This window comes from Medicago truncatula, chromosome 5 (genome assembly GCF_003473485.1).
Source record: "Medicago truncatula cultivar Jemalong A17 chromosome 5, MtrunA17r5.0-ANR, whole genome shotgun sequence".
NCBI lineage: Eukaryota > Viridiplantae > Streptophyta > Magnoliopsida > Fabales > Fabaceae > Medicago > Medicago truncatula.
Window position 1 is genome coordinate 1276352 of NC_053046.1, and position 15686 is coordinate 1292037.

A 15686-nucleotide genomic window follows, 5' to 3' on the forward strand; every position below is an offset into this window, starting at 1 on the left:
TTACTTGCCCATAGATGTAGGACAATATCACTAATACCCATTCATTCTGAGTTTAACCGTCTCATACTTAGTGATTCTAGATACAACTCCTCCGAATTTATCCTCCATGTTGCTTGCTGATGCCTTATGCATCTCTTTTGCTGGGCATTAGCTTTTTAGTCTTTTCTTTTCCTTTTCTCTTTTCCATTTGCAACAAAAAAAACGCGAAACATTATTAAGTTAAACGATGCGATGTGAATAAAAAAGAGTTGTATATAATTGGTGGCAAAAAAATTTCACACTTCATCTTTATTCTACACACCAACACTATCACTTAATATTTCCTCCATAGTTGTATTCTTACTAGTCTAGTGCCCGTGCGTGGATACCAACAATATTTTACAAATGAAAGAACCAACAGGAGTCTTAAATCATCCAATATCAAACAAAAACATAAACATAATGATAATATTAAATAATGTTCATAAAGATAATAAATATCGAGACACAAAAAAGATAAAAGCAAATTTCATAAATGAAATAGGTGCAATACAACCATATTGATTAACGGTTTATATGGTTGTTGATTTCAAAGTCAATAAATCAACATTGGCTTCAAACTACCAAGACAATTGTAACGATCCAGCGTGAATTAAAGACTCCAAATAAAGGATGAGATAAGATTTTATATATTAATTAATAAATTAAATTGGAGAAATATTGATGTAAGAAAACAATTATGGGGAAAAATAGTAAAAGAGAAAAGGGTTAAATGTGATTAAAAATAAGAGGAATGAAAATCAGAATTATCTTCTTTTCTCAGACGCCCATGGCATCCTCTCTTCTTCAAATTCCTTCCTCACCAATCCCTCAAAATCAAGCACATGCATGAATGAATGAAAATCATAAACCCTTCATCAAAGAAACCCATTTCAGTTAATATTTTGCTCTAATTCTCCATTTCCCTCCTGTTTAGAATCAACCCAAAAACCCCCACATTTCTATTCTTCAAACCCCCTATTGCATGTACGAAATATTTAAAGTACTCACAAATCTTAAGGTTAGTTTTGAAAATATGCAATTAGTGCTAAAAATATATTGAAATCATTTGAGTTCATCATCATTACAATTACAATGAAGAATTCTAAATCTTATTCAATTTCAGACTATTCTCGTATTTTTCTGATTCAGAAAAGAAGAGAGAAAGTAAACACTATCTATCTTTTACTATTCGCTCCACCTTTCAACCCTCGCGTCGCTCTGGTCGAATCTAATTCTATTAGTATTGTTGCACATAACCTGTTTGATTCAATTTCCCTTTTGATCTTTCTACTTAATGCTGCTTGTTTTCATTATTCTTGTTCTATAAATCTTCACTTTATTGTTCCTATCTTTTGATTTTGTTTTCATACTTGTATGTAGAAGAGAAGAGGATAATGGATTTCAGAGATGTAGCTCACAACTTGTATCATTCTATTCTTGCCGTAAGCCTTCATCTCTATCTTCTTCATCATTTAGGCTTCTCAGTTATTAGAGTTTTTGTTTCATAAGCTATCATAGAGACTGATGTTATGGAAATAAGCTGAAAACACCTTATGGGAGTTGTTTCCACAAACTCACTCTCTCAAACAGTCTCACACAAGTTCATATGCCAGTATATAAGCTCAAATAAGTCAGTCAATTCAAACATTCCCTAAAACTATATTGAAATAATTTAGCATGTGAATCGGACCCAATTTGGATTACTTGTTTCTAGCTTATAACAGCTTCTTAGTTAAACAAAATTTATGGAATTTTCCACAATGGAGAATTTCTAATAAGCTTGTAGATGTCATAGAGAAGTCAAATGATAGAGCTTCTGAAAAAATTGAGATGCAAGAAACTCATAGTAGCAACTTATGCAAGAAGCTTTTGTTTAAAAACTCATAGTGTGATCGCAAGATTTGTTTAATATTTTCTGTTTCTTAAGTGCTTCTTGAGAAGTTTCTCCAAACAAACTTTTGTACAGATTCGAAATCTTGGGCTTCAACTACTATGGTACTTTCTACAAATCATTGTCAGCGCATGGTATTACATATCAGTCGTGGCTAATTTGTTTGAAAGCTATTTCATCTCTTATGGAGTATTTAAGAAATACAAGTCTCTTCCTATAGCAAAGCTTCGGTACCTTGCCATTGTCATAGAGAGTGAAGATGCTCATCAGACTTCAAAAGTTGTTCAACTTTTGCAGTGGCTGGACTCGCTTGGTATAAAAAATGTATGCCTCTATGACATGAATGGTATGAAAGCTTTGGATGATTAGTGATGGTAAACTTTGTTTTACTTGGGTTGTATTGTAATTTTTTTTTTTTTAACTCTACATTATAGGAGTGTTGAAAAAGTCAAAGGAGGCCATATTTCACACAATGAAGAATGCAAAATCCATAGAGGTAACATATATTTTTTTTCTTCCCAGCAGATTGCTTCTTACTTAATATATTGATAAACTTATGTCGTGGTTTATGATACGATATTATTATTAACGTTCTTTTGAGTAGGCAGTGCATCTCATGTGTTTTCCATATAAATCACATAGTTTCGGTAAATCTAATTGCCAGGGACGGAACTAGGTTGTAAGTAAAAGGGGTGATCTCCACCCCAAATTAAAAGACGTTGACAGCACTATACCCTCTAAGTTCATGCTCGCCCCTTCACAATGTGACAATTTCCTTATAACTTCTGTTCTTGACTTATATATGTGTAATTCTTTTTTTTTTTTTTTGATAAGGCAAAAAAGAAGCAATAAAATTCAAGAGAGGGCTTGAACCCTTATACAGCCAGAGTGCAAAAACTACACAAAAGAAAGAGAGACAAGTAGTAGCCACATCAGGCCAACTATCTAAATTGAACCTAAGCTAGCAAAAACAAAGAGACATACTACTACGGTTCTAAAACTTTTGGTTTTGTAATGCCGTTTTTAGAACGGGTGATGATGCCCTCTGAATCCGTTGAATCCGCAGGATTAGCTTGTGTGATAAAATGCAAAATTTCACTGCCAAGGCCCACTCATCAGTTCATATATATATGGTGAAGCACTGAGTATCACAAGGATAAAAAATAAAAAAAATAAAAAAAAAACACCAATTTTAGAGTAAAATTTACAAAAATATTTAATAAAATATGATTTTTCCCACTTTTCTCCTCAATGTTTATTATTTTTACTAATTAATGTGTGTTACTTTCGCCACCCTAACATATTTTAATACTCTAAAAAAGGAAATAGTGTGAATTATTCCTTTATTAAGAAGTTCGCGACCCTTATGATTTAATGCATTATTTTTAATGAAAAATTACATTATCCATTTCAGTCTTACTGTAGTTGTTGGGTTTTACTCCTAAATTGAAATTTTAGGAATCAATCTATAAATCTCTGAAATCTGAAGGGGCTTAAGAATAATCTAAGTCTATTTTTGGTCTGTGGGGAATTATTATTACTCCCTCCGTCCCTAATTATAAGACCCTTTTGAGAATTTTTTTTGTCCCTTTTTATAAGACCCCTTTGTTATTTCCAACTACATTAATTATTTCTTTACATACATGCCCCTATTTATTATACATCTTTTTCTTCAATCAACAATAAATAACATGTTGAAAACATAAACTAACCTTCTTTCTTAAAGGATAAAATTGTAAAAACAATAGTGATTACAAACAACTTTAATACAAATATCCACTATCTTAATTCCCGTGATTTTGGCAAAAGGGTCTTATATATAGGGACGGAGGGAGTATTATTTTTAAAATTGTATAGGAATTTATAATCATACAATAAAACTTAAGAGAAATAGGTTTTGTGTCAAATTTGTATACAGATTTTTAAATATTCCTTTATTGGGACAACAGGAAAGGGTGTGCCCCATGTCAAGTTCAATTTTCTATAAAAAGGGAAGATTTTTGTTGAATACATTTTGTATCATTTCAGTTGCTCATTTGTCTTAAGAAGTTCGTAAATGATGGGAGCTGCCTATAGTATTTGTGGATATGTCTCTAAGAAATTATTGATGAGGCGATGAAGCAAATGTTTCTGCTGATATATCATATAAGCTACATGCCTGATGTGAACCTAGGAGAGACACTCTCATTTGGGCAGTCATCAATGCATCTCAATAGTCAGCTATGTAATGGTTAATGCGTGGGTAAGATATTGGTAAATGGTCTATCAAAAAAAAAAAAGATATTGGTAAATGGGAGGAGGGAAAAGCAAGGAAAGAAAATGAGTTTAGAAAATTCTTTTAATTTTAGGTGTTTTGGATGGGTAGGTCAATAATAGGAGTGACAGAAAGTAGGCATGCAAAAGTACCTTCGAGTCCACAAGAAAAGTTCTCTCTAATGTGAGGTAAAAAGGGAGAGAACATACTCAGTGATACAACAGCCCCATTTTTCTTCACACTTCATTGTTCTACGAATGGAGTTGGAATCCGAGAGATTGTCTCTTGAGGTAAGAGGAAGGGGCAGGGCTGGCGGGTTGCGTGAGGGGCAGGATCTGCGTCTTGTGCAGGTTTAGCGCTAATAATATTTGCTAATTCAAAAGAAAAAAAAATCATATGAAATTTTTCCTCAGACAAACTAAGAGAATGAGACCATGTCTTCTTCCCCCTCTAAAGAAATGGAGGGAAAAATACCATTATTATTCCCTTTTGGTTTATTTCCATTTTTTCTATGCATCCATACGACTCATTAATATAAAATATGTATTAAATGGCTCATTCAACTGTAACTTCAACTGCTTTTTAATTCGTTTGATCAGATCTAGCTTTAACTCAATGCAGGAAGTTAATAAAGCTGTCACAGACCATGTACCAGATCACATGACCCTAGAATTTGTTTCTTATGTGGATGGGAAGGAAGCAGTGACCAAAGCAGCTAACTTGATTTTTGTTGAGAGTTCGAAACGACATAACTTAGATGGAGAACTTGATTATCAATTAGAGCCTCGCCTGAATCAGGCACTGCAAATAGTTGGTATGTTTGCTTCCAAAACCTACTACTAGTTCAAACTTTAAAGTGTGTATTTCCTTGTGCAGTATAACATTATCTGGCTAATGACGATCTTGTCTGACTCTCAGGTTGCATAGGCCCTGAACCTGACCTTTTACTGGTTTATGGACCTGTGAGGTGTCATCTTGGTTTTCCTGCATGGAGAATTCGGTATACAGAGATAGTGTAAGTTGTTTCTAGGATATTATTATTTTTATTTCTGTTTTCTTTATCATCATTGGGAGAATAAAAAGTTAGCTCGTTTGTTTTCATGAAGTGCAAACAGTAATGAAGTTAGCTACTCTGTTACATAGGCATTTTGCTTTGCATTAGGCTTATTGTGGATTAGTATGTTGATAATAAGAAATAGAAGTCCATGTAAATGAAAGTAGTTTGTAATCATTGAATGGTCGGTGAATATAATTGGATCTGATTCAGTTTCTCTCCCTTTTTGTTATATTTTCTTTTTTGCATAGTAAACCTGTAACGAAGTTGCTAGTTGCTACTCCAGACCATGTTGCTGATGCAGCAAACCTTAAAAAAATGAACTTCCACGCATTGCATAGGTTGCATGTGATGTTAGTATGAGAAGTTGCATTTTATACATAGCTTGGTTTTTCTATTTTTTAGTTGAATAGATTCCGAGTAATGTTTCTTTCAGGCATATGGGGTCGTTGAACTTCATGAGATATGGTTCCTTAATAAAAGCCATTTACAATTTTACAAAGGTGCACCAAAATTATGGTAAGTTTTTAGAGTAATTTTTTTAATTATTAATTGCATTTTGCTTCTAGCATCTCCATATCTGTTTGTTATATCTTATACCAGATTATCCAAAAACTAGCTCACATCCTTCAAATAGAAGTTACACAAACCTATACTAGTATACACCTACTTTGTTGACAGACGACCCCTCTTAGTCCTTACTCCTTACCATTATATATGATATTTGCCTTTGAACTATAGGTAGAGTTAGTGTAAACTATGTTATATTCTATATGTGATTGCAATTTGTTTAACTATTTTTTCGGGATTGCTAACAGGTACATAGGGAAGGAAATCAATCAAAAGTAAATTGACTGTGCAAGCACAAAGCATAGGCGCGAAGAATAGAAAAATACCTAGCTATACATCTCTGTGGAGGAATGGTTTCTTGCTAGTAATGTGTAAATGTGTTACAATAGAAATAGAATTACAAGTAATGATTTAGATTCACTCACTAAACTTTTAACAACGGAAAATTAAGTAGATATATCTTTTGCCCTCACTTGCCTCCTCAGTGTTGCTGTTTTGAGTTTTAGTTGCCCTACTGTTGGCTTTATTTAGCTGAAAAAACCCATGTACGCGACAATGATACTGTATCTTTTGATTATCTAACAATGATAGTGTATCTTTATTTAGCTGAACAAATTTATAAATGAAAATAATAAACAACCAAGCTAAATAAGGAGGAGACAGGCATTATGATGGATAGAGAAGTGGACAAGGACGGAGTTATTTTTGGTGAAAATGTATAGTTTAGGGACAGACAAACAAATACAAGTGTCAACTCCTGCAGAAAGTTTTAACATGTCCTATGAGAATATACCTTAAAAGTGATTTTTTTTTTTTTTTTTTTTTGTCAAGTAGCCTATTGGTCAGAGTTCACACAATTTAATTGTGGAGAAGTGGGGTGTCCGAGGTTCGAACTTTGGCCCCTGCATATAATATGCAATATCTCTACCAATTGAGCTAAGCTCACGGGGATGTGATTTCCTTTTTTTATTGATGATGAATATGAAAGTTACATATACTATATAACAATTATGCATGATGTGGAGACGTTTGGTGCACCAATTATTGAGAGAGTAACATTTCAAAGACAAATAGTAGCAGCATAATTGTTTTATTTAAAAACAAAAAAGAAGGCGACAAATTGGATTGGCCTGTGCTGTTTAATTGTCTAAGCTTAATATATATTGATTGAATTGTGTAAGCTTAATGTCTCCTCATTATTTAATTGTCTAAGCTTAATATTTTTTGTTGGTAGATAGATGAAATGACAAAGCTATCATAAACTCACACAAATAAGTGGAGGTACCGGGGTTCGAACCCCAATCATGGCATCCGGCCTAACAATTTCGACATTTTGTCAGTTGAGCTAGGACTTCTGGATATCTACTTAATATACCCCGACCACAACAAAAAAAAAATCCCTCCAATACAGTATCTCACACAAATATCTTAAACGAGACACATTAATCATGTATCAATAACTTTATATCATTACATTCAATATTCTAATATTAAAAAATGTGTGTCCCACTTAAAATTGGAGGTCTCCATTGAGATTTTGTTCCTATTAGATATTCCAAATAAAATATTTTCGCTATGGGGTACCTCATATAGGTACCGAGTTTTAAAAGGAAGAGATCCCCCATTGGGGATGGTCTTAGCTGTATAACTCATTATCTACTTTTTGAATCCCATCTCTAAATAGTATCCTTCATTTATTTTGATAAAATAGGAGGATTCTAACCCAAGCTTTTAACGATATTTCTCGTTCATCACCAAAAAGGCTATGTGTTTTGTATAAAAACACAATTTTTTTTTTACAATACATAAATATTATTATTGTCAAGTAGTCTAGTGATTAGAATTGCACTCTTTCAAATAAGCAAGTGATGAATTTTGGGTTCGAATCACAACCCTCTCTATAGTGTATATATAATACAATATCTTTATCATTTAAGTTATGCTCACATGTATTTGATGTTGCATATGTTAAAATCATTATTTAAATAAGAAGAATGCTAGCAAGACCCGATAAATAATGCTAGCAGCATTATTTTATTAACACATATTTTTTAACTCATTTTTTGATTGGTTAAGATTCAAATAAACTAAATCATACGAGTCTCATAAATTTGATAGGAGTAATGTAAATCTTAACTGACTAAAGAGAAAATTTATTTTTTGGGAAGAACCAAAGAGGAGATATTAGAAAATTTGTATTAAAGGGTGTATTTTTAACAATATTTGTATTGCTTGTATTTTTTTTAAGGAATATTTCTATTTCTATTAATTGTATGATCAGCTTTTAGCCCAGCCACAAGGCAAAAGGATGGGTATATTGGTTGCTAGTCCAATTTGGAAATGAATTGTTTATTACGCTATTTTTTACCAACAATTTGGGAGGAATGAAATTGAATCGTGAATGACTTTATTTTCAATATATTAAAATTCAATCCTGTCCCTATTTCTTAATTATCTTCTCTCCAACATTCTCCCATTTCCACACGCATATATCTTTCCTATCATAAGTATGTTGATAGAGACATAAGTATCATAAGTATGTTAAGTTGGTGGGGATGGTTGCTACCACTTTTGTTGCTAGAGGCATACTTGACATATAAGTATGTTGATTTAGTAGATGCTAATGGTGACCATTCGTGGTTTTTTTTATTTTTATTGGGAAATGTATGATTTTCAAATCACATACATACTTAAATATCTTATAGTTTCACAAATACAAATTCGTTTACTAATACCAAAAACGAAATTGCTATAAAAAGTTTCATATTAAATTTTCATAAGTTTAATATACTATAGTTTGAAATATAATGTAATAGAATGTATTTCCGATTTTTTTTTTTGAAATTATTAAGCCGGATGTTATGACCGAGGTTCGAATCCCAATACCTCCATTTTATATGTGTGAGTTTATGATTGTTTTGTCATCTCGTCTATCTATCAAAAAAATGTATTTCATCTCATCCCATCACTTACTCTCAATTTGTTGTCCTTCAATTTAAAAGAAATATAATGGAATCGTGAGTTACTTCATTTTAATATATTAAAATACACTTTGGCCCAATTTCCTATTTTCTTCTCAATAACATTTTCTCATCTTCACTATCTCGGACAACAAAAGTAGTGGCAACCATCCCCACCAACTTAACAAGAAATGTGAACCTCGCAAGAAGAGAGACATGATATATATGCGTCACATATACTTGTCAATACGTTGGAATTGTTTATAAATGTAGTTTTCAAAATAATTTTCAATTGGAGATACAGTATAAAGTATGTTGATTTAATAGATGCAAACATATTGATTGTTCGTGGTTTATTTTTTTTACGGGAAATATAATTCTCTAATCATAGTACTTGCTAAAATATACAACAGTTTCACAAATACAATTTCTTTATCAATTCCAAAAAATAAAATTCGTATAAGAATTAATACTTTATAATTTATAGATTCATGTCATATACATATGATTTGTTAGGGTAAATGTGGAATTAAAATATTCCACATTAGATTTCATTTAATCCTACATTTATAATTCTATTTAGTCTACACAAGGAGAAATGGGGGGTTGAGGTAGAAGGGTTGGATAATTTAATATGACTATGATAGAAAGGTGGTGTTGGAGGTTGCAGGTGGAGCAGTCAAATTCTGGTATAAGGTTTTAGTTGCTCGTTAAGGGGGGAGGATGGTAGGGTGAAGAAATAAGGGTCGACGTGATCCAGTTGGTTGCGTGATATCTCAGCCATTTGTAGAGGAGTAAGTTCGGGGTGGGAAGTTGGCTTGATGAGAGTTTTGTAGGGGTGCCGTTGTGGGGGTGGAACTAATATATTATTCTGGTTAAAGGGAGGTGTGTGATGCGATAGGTTTAGATGATTATTTGATTTAGCAGAAAACTTGTCGATGACAATCATTGAGATGTGTTCTTTAGGTTAGGGAGTGATGTGTTCTTTAGGTTAGGGAGTTGGGGAGGATGGTTGGAAGTGGTGGAAAAGGAGCAAATATAGGAGTGCAGTCTTTTGTTGTATAACATTTTTTTGCAGGATGATGTGCAAGATTTGTGAGACTCTCAACCCATGCAAAGGGTACACAATCCAAGGTATCTATTGTTTGTTTCTTTTGTGATGTAGCATGATAGTTATGTCTTCTATGCTACTTTTTGAAATAAAGTGGTGCATTTGAAGGTCTCTTTGTCCGTGTGGTGGTTGCTTCTCAATCAATTGGCAATGAAGGATAAGCTGGTTCATCATGGAATTTTAACTACAACCTCATTTCTTTGTTCGAGTGGTTGTGAAAAGGAGGAAAGTATCGATCATTTATTTGTGGGTTGTGCTTATTTAGGTGGCATATGGATATTTCTTCAACATTGACTTGGTATTTCTACTGCGGACATATTACATATTTTTGATCATTTTGCACAATTTACAAATGAAACAGGCGACTCGAGAAAAATTTGGTCTTCATTTGATATGGATAGTGTTTGTTTGGATTCTTTGGAAGGAAAGAAACAATCGTATTTTTCGGCAAAAATAATTGACTTTACAACATCTTGGTGACAAAGTGAAACTTCTCTCTTTTTGATGCTTAAAAGAAGAAACACTAATGTATCTTTTGATTTTCATCACGGGTGAATTAATCTTATTTAGTGTTTTACTATTGCTACCTAGCTAGAGTGTTGTATCGACTTCTAGCTAGGAGGTGTGTTGGTTTCATTTGTCTTTTGTTTGTAATCACTTTGAGTCCTAACCTCGCACTCCTAGTGCTGGTGTGAGCTCATTTGGTTTAATATAATTCATTTTAGACTTAATACATCATTTGGTCCCTTAATTTATTTTTGGTTTTCATTTTGGTCCTTTAACTATAAAATGTCTCAATTTGGTCCCATAAATCTTCTGCAGTTTACAATTTTGGTCCCCTCCGTTAGTTTTTTAATGTTTAATATTTTTGATATGATTTCAACCATTCGATTGCAGGTCCATTATATTTACAGTATACCGCCAACACCTAATTTTTCCTTTCTTTCTTCATCTTCTTCCTTCCACCACTTCTTTATATTCATGCCAAATTCAACAACATTCATACAATAACTAGAAAAAAATCCAAATTGAGACACTTTATAATTAAGGGACCAAAATGAAAACCAAAAATAAGTTAAGGGACCAAACGATATATTAAGCCTTCATTTTATTATCTTAAAAAAAACAAATAAAGGTAAAAATGGAATAAATATTTTTTGTATTTTTTTTTAAAGAAAATTCAGTATTTAGTTCAAAGATCGACTAATCTAATAGTTTCAATAATATTGCTCACTTGTGTATGTGTGTGTGATGGGGGGCATTTTAAACCAGAACATAGTTTTGTATAGATTAAGTCTACCGAAATTGATATATAGGAGAATAAAAAATGAAACTTTGATATGAACATACTTCAAAGTTTTAACTAAACACTATTAAACTAACTCAAATGAATTTATTATGTGTTTTCTAAACAGTAGAATTGAAACTTTGTTTGCCGAATTATAAAATTCACAATTAATGATTTTTTTTTTAGTGAACAAGTTATGAAATGTTTGTTTCGCTTTATTCCACTACGCTAATTTAAAAAATCCAAACAAAATCTAAGACTATTTGTTTCGATTGATGATATGTGTTGGAACAAAATAGGATGAAATAGATATATACTTTGCTGTTTCCCTTGTTTAAAAGATAATGGAATGAAATTGAATAAGGATGAAATGCACTCCATCCCAAGCAGGGGTGTTCGCGGTCTGATTTGGATTGGTTTTGAGGTAAAAACTTATCTGATCTAAAGATAAAATTATATGCGGTTCAGTTTGGTTTTAGATGATTAATTTTAAAAAATTGATTTAATCCGATTTAAATTAATACAGTTTAATTTGGATCGATTTTTGGATATCCAAATTACAAATTGTAATTTTTTTTGTTAATAATAATCTTATAAAAATATGATAAAATAATAGGTTCGATACGAAATAACGGTGATTGATTATCTTTGAAACATACGAAATAGAAACAAAGTTGATTAAATTAAACTCATGCATACTATTAAAATAAGAGAAATGATATTTGAACAACCATTTTTGACAACTTTTGTGACAACTTTATCTTTCATACTCACATTACCTTTTTACTTCCTCTCTCTATTGCTTTGGTTTTTGTGTCAATATCTCATTCCCTTTGTAAAATTTTGGTTGCATAAAAGTTGTCACATATATGGATGTTCAAATAACACAACTCTTAAAATAATAGCATTAACTATATTAGGGCTATCAAAGATATGTATGAGGGAGCTTCGACTAGTGTGAGGACGCAGGATGGGACTACCGAAGATTTTCCCATAACAATAGAATTGCACCAAGGGTCAACCCTAAGTCCTTATCTTTTTACTTTAGTTTTGGATGTATTGACGGAACACATCCAAGAGTTAGCACCGAGATGTATGCTTTTTGCAGATGATGTAGTCTTGGTGGGTGAGTCGAGGGAGGAAGTGAACATGAGGCTAGAGACCTGGAGGCAAGCCTTAGAAGCGTATGGATTCCGGTTGAGTAGAAGCAAGACGGAGTATATGGAATGTAACTTCAGCGAAAGGAGAAGTAGGTCTACCTTGGAGATGAAAGTTGGAGATCATATCATACCCCAAGTTACACGGTTTAAATATCTTGGGTCCTTCGTACAAAATGACGGAGAAATAGAAGCAGATGTAAGCCATCGTATTCAAGCTGGGTGGTTGAAATGAAGAAGAGCCTAAGGTGTTTTGTGCGATAAGAAAGTACCACTTAAGTTGAAAGGAAAGTTCTATCGGACAGCAGTCAGACCGGCGTTGTTGTATGGTACGGAGTGTTGGGCGGTTACGAGTCAACATGAGAATCAAGTAAGCATAGCAGAGATGAGGATGTTGCGTTGGATGAGTGGTAAGACTAGACATGGTAGGATTAGGAATGACACCATTAGAGAGAGAGTGGGGTAGCACCTATAGTAGAAAAGTTGGTAGAAAATAGGCTTAGATGGTTTGGGCATGTAGAGAGAAGATCCGTAAATGCCGTGGTAAGAAGAGTAGATCAAATGGAGGAGAGTCAAGTTAACAGGGGTAGAGGAAGACCTAGAAAAACTATTAGAGAAACCATTATAAAGGATTTAGAGGTTAATCAGTTGAATCCAAATTTGGTGTTTGATAGAACATTATGACGTCATTTGATCCATGTAGCCGACCCCACTTAGTGGGATAAGGCATAGTTGTTGTTGTTGTAATATAATATAATATTAAATGTATTTTTAGTCCCTTTATTTACATTTTTTTTTGAACTTTTAGTCTCCCTATTTTAAAAATAAGCTTTTTAGTTCCTCTATTAAGAAAGTCAACATAATATTTTGGTCCCCCATTAGTGTATATGATGTGGCATCCTGATGAATTACTTGGCACTTAGTTGGAAATAGTGAATTGAAAACAATAGTTTCCGTGACATTATTTATTTTAATTGTATCAATTGATTAAAAAAAATCCTCCTTCATCAACACAAACACCAGATTCTTCACCATCGCTAACAATCTGGAAACCCAAACCTCAAATGTAACAAAACTAAAATATGAAAAATCACAAACCCTAAAATTGAAATATTTGAAGATCTATTATATCTGAAGAAAAAAAAACAAAAACCAAACAACTTTTTTAGTTTCAATTCATGGTTTTTTTTTTCCTTTCGATTCGCATATAATAAGTCCTTGGAATACATGAGATTCTAAATAAAAAAAAAAACTCAATACTCATCTACATTTGAATTCATTCATAGATTTTCGCGTTACAAGGATTTTCCTTTAAATTAATATCATCTCAGAAGATGCGTGTTTTCAATAATTTTCAGTCGCAAAATATACAATGTAACATACAAACTGCAGCCCTTCTCTGAACAACCTTTGGAAGACAAAATCCCTGCCCTTCGATTCGAACAATTACCATTGAAATTAAATCACTATCACGTATTCAAGATCAAGCAGTATCATTTGAGAATAATTTTGTTGATGATGGTATGGTGATGTGGTTGCTGGATTTGGGTTTGAGTGTTATTATAATTGATTTTATAATTGTTTAATATATTAATAAAATTGATAATAGAATCTTTAAAAAAAATTTGATGATAGAATAAAAATTATTATAATGGTCATGGAAATCATTTTACCAATTCACTACTGACAACTCAGCGCCGCATAAGTTAAATTGGTGGGGGACCAAATTTTGTTGTTTACTTTGTTAATAGAGGGATTAAAATGTTGAGTTTAGAAATAGGGGGACTAAAATTCAAAAATATGTAAATAGGGGATAAAAATGCATTTAAGTCTATTTATTATTGTATCAGTCTTTATATATATTTACTTATTGTCATATCCTTTAATATATGAAAAGTGTTAATATCAGCATTGAGAGATTATTTTAACCTCAAAACTATTTTGATTAATGAACTACACAATCAATGACTACTTTAAAATTTTGATGCATTGATCGATTATTGTGGCTACTCGTTACACATTCAAATATCAAAATGAATATTACCATAATGTAAAACTTACGAGAAGAGCGACATGATATGCGTGTGAAGCTGGCAAAATGTTGCAGATAAGATAGATAATAAGAAATAGAGACAAAACTGTATTTAAACACAATGAAGTAATTCATGATTGCATTTGAATAATGATATGTGTACACATATTTGATGACAACTTTTATGATAATTTTTTTTTATTAGTCAAAAACAAAAAAAAGAGAGAGAAAGGAAAAGAAAGTAAGAACATATAATATGAATATAAAAGAGAATGTTGTCAAAATATTATCATAAATTGATGATCATACAAGTATCATTTGTCATACATTACATTCGTGTCAAGTTAAAGGGAGCAAAACTGATGGTAACCAGTGGGATTAATGGTGTTCAAATTCAAACCGATCCAAATTAAAACCGCAAACCGGTTCAAAAAACTGAAAACCGCACAAAACCAAATATTATTAGATTTGATTGGATGACATTTTGAGAAAACCGTTCAGATTGAATCGGATTTTGGATTAATTTTTCAAAACCAAACCGCATACAAATATTTTAATACATATTTCCATTTTTATAAGTATAATATATTATATTAAGCATCCACAAGTCCTAGCTCAGCTGCCAAAAATGCCGAAATTGTTAGGCCGGATGCCATGACAGGGATTCGAACCTCGGTACCTCCACTTGTGTGTGTGAGTTTATAATGACTTTGTCATTTCGTCTATCTACCAAAAAAAAAATTATATTAAGCTATTATTTTTCAATCCTCTTTTTATTTTATTTTTATGTTAAATTTTTTCAATTTGAGAATAAGAACAAATTATGATTTTTAATTTTATTCCCCCAATTCTCTTTTAATTTCAATAATAATGTTATTTAATTTTTTAAAATTGTAATATAATTTATAATTAAGATGACATGGAAACGATGTGTTAAATGATAAGTCATGTCACATAAGCGTCATGTCATTAATGAGCATGCACATCATCCTGAAGGGGAGGGGGACCAAAAAAATTTGTTAACTTTTTAAATAGGGGGATCAAAAAACATGTTTTATAAAAATAAAATAAAAAGTATCAAAAGTTAACAATTTTGAAAATAGGAGGATCAAAATTGCATTTAAGCATGAAGAATAATAAAAGTATGTTGATCTTTCAAATTATGACGATTTGTGGTTTATTCCTTTTACGGGAATTGGAAATATGATTTTCTAACCACATACTAGCTGAAAAGATAACAAAAACTTCAAAACGGCGTTTCCTTTTCAAAGTGCCAAAGTCATATCCATATTTCCAGATATTTCCTTGTGTTTTGTTTTTTTCTTTTTGGTCAAGTGTTTTTGTTTGT

The 15686-nt window shown here is 32.1% G+C and overlaps 1 protein-coding gene across 2 annotated transcripts; it reads left to right on the forward strand.

Moving 5' to 3' along the window:
- The first annotated feature begins 764 nt into the window (after window positions 1-764).
- On the forward strand, window positions 765-6395 carry LOC11439929 (dehydrodolichyl diphosphate synthase complex subunit NUS1). Of its 2 annotated transcripts, none has more exons than XM_039834312.1 (8): window positions 765-1039; window positions 1145-1463; window positions 1988-2258; window positions 2347-2408; window positions 4788-4980; window positions 5085-5181; window positions 5657-5739; window positions 6039-6395. In XM_039834312.1, the coding sequence occupies exons 2-8, from the start codon at window positions 1416-1418 to the stop codon at window positions 6044-6046; spliced, it is 762 nt and encodes a 253-aa protein (XP_039690246.1). In that variant the 5' UTR covers window positions 765-1039; window positions 1145-1415; the 3' UTR covers window positions 6047-6395. The 2 variants fall into 2 exon arrangements, with proteins under 2 accessions (XP_039690246.1, XP_003610809.2); XM_003610761.4 differs by having other exon boundaries at window positions 1402-1463.
- Window positions 6396-15686: the final 9291 nt, after the last annotated feature.